Consider the following 5,906-nt stretch of genomic DNA (forward strand, 5'->3'; position numbering starts at 1 on the left):
AAAACTCCTAAAAAAGTATATTGTTGTGCCTATCCTTCATTTTATTTACAATTTCTTGGCCAAAATCCTTCATACCTACATTGCTACATTAAAAAAATCTGAGTTTTATTAGTTCTTTTCAATCTTAACAGGCCTTTTGTTATCTAGGATAGTGGGCCTATCACGTCATACAGTACCCTCAGCTTCTTAGCATTTCTGCACGGTTGGTTTTCAATCTGTACTGCTAGTGCCGGTGATTCAATAGAGCATATTCTGCAGTAGTTAAAATTTTTCTATTCTTCTCACCATGTGGTGGCGTTAGAATAGCAAAATTAGCATTGGTTTGGAAGCACTGCTTCCAAGACTAGGTGCGCATGCTCCCCTTCTCACTGCTTCGGGCCTCCACTGCTTAATGGGTAGTTAGTATTGCCAGACATTTTAAAATCTCACTGATTAAAGTTAAAATAAATCTGCATACAGATGATCGGTATACAAGAAACTTGTGTAAATTAAATTGAGACTTCTTAAACGTAGGCCTACATGGAATAAGAAATCTTTGTAGAAGAAACTACAACCATGCAGGTATAAAAAGAAACATACTGTATCTAATCGAGTAAACGCCCCTTGTTGTTTATTATTGAGAAGGGTTTTAGAGAGGCATTTCAGGGGCGTTGTTAATTTTTTCTTTTGTGTAAAATGGATGTAAATAATTATCATTAAAATGTGTTATTGAATTGATCATTAATACTTATTGACCCCGACCAGCTTAAAATAATAGGCACTTTACACAAGAGGATGGGAGCTGTTTTAAAACTATTATTTTTTTGGTATCAAAATTATATGCCAGTATTTTTTTTTTACATAGAACAATAATCTATTGGAACGATCCATCCCAATCTCTAACTTCTCTTCCAGGCCTTGAGCAATTTATTTCCGCAATTCAACCCAATTACAAGTGATTACAAGCAAACACACAACCGCAACCCATGGCGGATGTGTGTTCCATTGTTGTCTTTCACATGAAGATGCTTAAAAAAGTTGAATTGAGGGAGCATGTTTGGTAATAGAAGCTCTGGGACTTTGAGGTTTCTCATCTTTCAAAAAATACTTTAATGTGGTGGGCACTTTCACTGATTCAGCACAGATTTCACTAGCGGCTTACATTATAATTAAGAAATCAGCATCCAAAATTAAACCACATTAACAGTTGTTTAAAGAAAACTACATAAACTTTGATGTTAACAAAACTACAGTACGATTAAATAACAGAGGTGAAAGGCAAGTAAACATAACAGCAGACAATGTAAGATTCTTATATGTTCTTTGATTGATTGGTTTTTTAACTTTTATTCATAGATGTGAAATTAACTCTTATGCGCAAAGAAGAGGACGATCAACCACATACAGAATATGTTCTTGATTTGTCGGAAGAACTTGATGAATGTAAAGTCATTCTAACTTTAAAGGAAAACCCAAAAGATTTTGTTAGGAGCATTGTCTCCTATTATGCAGATCATGGTTTAGATTTAAAGGAAATTGTAGAAGAATCTGTAGTATTTCATCTGTCAACACATGATCCTGATTCTTTGATGCATCTATGGGAATTACATTCTAGCGGGACACTCATCGAAAATTTAGCAGAAATATTAGTCCCGGAGATACATCAGCAGGAATTCTTAGATGAATGGATGACGTACATAGATGAAAATGAATACGAAGCTGCACTCAGTAAGCTGAAAGAAGAAGGTGAGCATATCAATTATAGCCAATTGGGACTAAAAATTTAAAAATAACAGGTCTCCCTCCAATGAAAGACCCCTCTGATTAAGGACCACCTCCAATTATGGACCACTATTCTGTGGTCCCAATTTAACAAATTTCTTTTGTCTTTATTATTCTAATGAGATACCAAAGCTACTTAAGACCATGGAAACCCAAGTCCCAAAAGTGGTCTTTAATTGGAGGGAGACCTGTAATTTCTTTTCTAATAACAAATATGCTTGTTTCTTTGCCATATATATAGGCCAAAGAGACAGGTGTATTTGAAAGCAAAGGCAGGACAAAGAAATTTTCGCAATTAATTACTTCATATGTGTCATGTTTAAGCTCTTGCAGACCTATCCATGTTCATATGTGCTGTCACTTATTAACAACAGCAGTTTAATATCTACTCTTTAATTTTTTTGAGTAATCAGCATCTTTGCAACCATGAATTTGATACTTTATTTATTTTTGCCTCATTTCAGAAATAATGGAAACACTGCAACAATTTACCAAAGGTACATTTTATTGTTACTTAATACTTACACCAAGGCATTTAATTTGATTGATACTCTTGACGATTTGAAATACTACAGATTTAGTGGTGGATCAAAGCACTGACCAGGGATAGTTTTTTTTCCACACTCACCGATTCCTCTTCTCTAACTTTCAAAATTTACTATACAGCATTACCGCAAGATGGTTTAGGAGTTGGTCTCTATATTGTATTATGAATTATTTATGAATAAAAGTATCTTTTTGAAGATCCATCCTACCGCAAAAGTGCTGATAAGAAGAGGGTGTGTCTTATTGATCTCTGGTATTTGCCTTGCAATCAGAACTAATTTTGTTCAACTGTGCATGTGCGAAGTGCTTTCATCAGATTTGATTTCCAAATGACCCTCAATGGCCCAGTTGGTTCAGGCATTTGCATAGACAGCAGAAGGTCCCAAGTTCAAATTCTGGTTGAAGTTTTTAAAACTAATAGGGAAAAGTACTGTACAAGTTTTGTTTTTCGTGTTTGTTTTACTTTATACTTTTTAATTACTCTTTTTTGTTGCAACTTCACTTCTCATTATAGTAATGAGGAAAAGCCCTATGTTCTGTTGTTCAAACAGACATAGTAAGTGTAGTTATTATTATTATTATTATTTTTAATTCATTTTTTGTTGTATCTTTGTCACTGTTTTTATATTTCTTGTATGTGTCTGTAAGTGGTGATTTATTTTCATTGTGTTGGTTTAGATTTTTTTGTAAAATAAAAATATTTAACCAAAATTTTGAAAAATTAAAATTTTTGATATAATAAAAATATTTAACCATTGAAAAATTCACCAGCATTAATATTTGTATTAGTATTTATTTGTGACGTATTTGTTACTGTATGGATGATGCTAACAAAAAAAGAGTGAGAAAAATTTGAGTTAAAAAGAGGACAAAGGAGTGTACCCATGAGTTCAGTGGCGATCCAGCAGCGGGGTGAAAGGAGAGCTTGATTATTTGCCACTTATTTATACCAACCATGGTAAAGCTGAGGTGGGCGTGGCAGCAAGACTCTTCATATTGTGCACCCCTCCCCCGTCAGAAATTCTCTAGATCCGCCCCTAGCTAAATGCAAAACTCTCCCGTAAATTCACTCGCACTTGTAACATCAGAAAATAAAATGAAAATGAATTTAATAATTGAAAATAAAAAGTCATAATTTCTTAGATTTTGTTTTCTTATTCCTAATTTTTGGACATGAGGTCCATCGAACAAATAAGAAAAAACATTTTTTCATGCTACAGAACAATATATACTGTCTCTTATACACATCTAGATGTGTATAAGAGACAGTCTTTGTCACCTGTCAGCTTGTCTCGAATCCGAACATGGTGTTCGACTTCATCAGCGTAACTGATTAAAAAAAATAAAAACAATAGTACTATACAATATTGTACTATTGTAAAATCAAAATCCTAATATATATAACTATGACATATGTGAATTTCATCCATGTAGCTTTCATATTTTTTTGGCACAAAACACTTGACCATTGTCGTAATTGTCCTATACTGTACTTGGCATCTTTTGCCTACTAAAGAGAAATAAGATGAAAATGACTTTAATAATTGAAAATAAAAAGTCATAATTTTTAGATTTTGTTTTTTTATTTCTAATTTTTGGACATGATGTACATCGAACAAATAATAAAAACATTTCCATGCTACAGAACAAAATATCTTTTGCCTACTGGTGGAGTCCGGTGTTAGCGTTTTAGCCAGGCCAGTGTAAACTTTAAAACTGAACCAAATTGCAGTTAAAAAATTTACATGCAAAACCGAGAATTTGCTTTACTGGGAGATGACCGTGTTAAACTCAAGAAAAAAAGACTAGCACGAATCTAGCCTAGTCTAAGCTACATTTTCACTAGACACGATAATGACACAGTAAAAATTTCCTCGGTGTTGAAGAATATAAATGACGCGATGATATGTCGTCGTGTCTAGTGTAAATTTATCTTAATATGCATGAAAATTGTTATATTGATATGCTGAATTTTTAACTATTATTATTATTATTATTATTATTTTATTTTTACGTCTAGAAAACTGGAATGCTGGCTGTTTAATACTGATGATTATGACAATTTCATCATTGATATATCTATACCAGGAAACAGTAACCATAGAATTCATGCTCATTACCACAGTTGCTTTATACAACTTACGTGGGGAGGAAAGAGGATTTAATATTTTTGTCTTATTTTTAATAATATTTATATATTCTACTTACTTTAAATTTTTTTTTGTTGCCGATAATCCATATAATTATTATTATAAGAAATTCATAGAATTTATATTGATAATTGCTATATTTGTATTTATTCATGCATTTCGTATTGGTCTATTAAGTTCGATTACAAGTAAAATTGCAAAATACATTTGTAATTGTACCATTGTCATAATATCTTTGTATTTAATATATCATTTCAGTTTTACTATATTTTATGTTAAGTTATGGCTTATTTATTTTCTAGATATTTGCTATACAACCTATATACTTGATATAGTAGTAGGAATCGATGAGTAGTCCTAATAGATATTTGTTGTTATCTTTATTATTTGTAGTATAATTTCAATTTAATTTACATTTTAATGGATATCCCAACTCTTATATTATGATTATATTTAATTTACTGTGCTTTAAATTTCAATAAGTTTATTTTTACCAAGTATGACTATTTTAGTAGCCTGACACAGCTATGAACTGGGATGTTTATCAGCATTTTAGCCCATACATTGGCCTAGCAGGGACTTTTAAAGGAGAACTAACATGTAAAGAAATCTACTACCCTAACAATAATTTTAAGGATATGGTTTTATACAATTGGTTTCTCTGATATATATCATGTTTAGAAATTTGTATATCAAACTTTCATAAAATATATTTGTTCTGCTATTACTGTTATTGCCTCAATATTTTTGGTTGTGATATCATTTCAATTTCATTCTTGTTGTTTACTGTATTTATGTGTATCCTAACAATTAATTTATTTTATTGAAAAGTATAGATATAATATGTTGGAATAGTCTGTTGAATATAATATTGAAATTTTATTTTTACTAAATCATATATATTATACGTCTGATGAAGTGTAGTTGAAAGCACAAGAAACATCGCAAATATGTTTAATATTATTTGGTTTTATTTTGTTTTGTATAAAAAAATTCCAGATTACAATACTGTAAAATAGATATAATAACCAAATTGACTGATTATAAATGTATTCATCTGGGTAGAAAAAATAAAAACACCAGTTCTTCAATACTATTTTCTCAAACAAATTCACTAAGTATATTTGATTTGTATGAAAAAAAATATGACAAGATTGTTATGTTTCATATCACAGACATAAACTACCAATCAACTTTTACAAATATTTTATGACCAATTAATCTATCTGTAATTATGAAACTAGAAATACTGTAAAGAAATCCTTGTAACTGTAATTAAACACATTATTAAGTAGGCCAACAAAGCACTGCATTTTATGGTATCACCATATGCAGCATAATGAAATTGGTTAATACTTTTAAGCGCTGTGAGACTCCGGTAAAGAGCGCTATATAAATGCTTGAATATTAATATATTCTTATTATTATAAAAAAAAATGTTCACAGGTC

General features: G+C 30.9%; 1 protein-coding gene across 1 annotated transcript; it reads left to right on the plus strand.

Moving 5' to 3' along the window:
• Nucleotides 1–207: 207 nt before the first annotated feature.
• LOC117111276 lies at nt 208–4,920 on the plus strand. The gene is made up of 3 exons (XM_033254190.1): nt 208–1,725; nt 2,226–2,258; nt 4,328–4,920. The coding sequence occupies exons 1-3, from the start codon at nt 1,353–1,355 to the stop codon at nt 4,810–4,812; spliced, it is 891 nt and encodes a 296-aa protein (XP_033110081.1). The 5' UTR covers nt 208–1,352; the 3' UTR covers nt 4,813–4,920.
• Nucleotides 4,921–5,906: the final 986 nt, after the last annotated feature.

The sequence above is a fragment of the Anneissia japonica genome, unplaced genomic scaffold (genome assembly GCF_011630105.1).
Source record: "Anneissia japonica isolate Jap-2015-1 unplaced genomic scaffold, ASM1163010v1 scaffold287797_len360924_cov175, whole genome shotgun sequence".
Classification (NCBI taxonomy): domain Eukaryota; kingdom Metazoa; phylum Echinodermata; class Crinoidea; order Comatulida; family Comatulidae; genus Anneissia; species Anneissia japonica.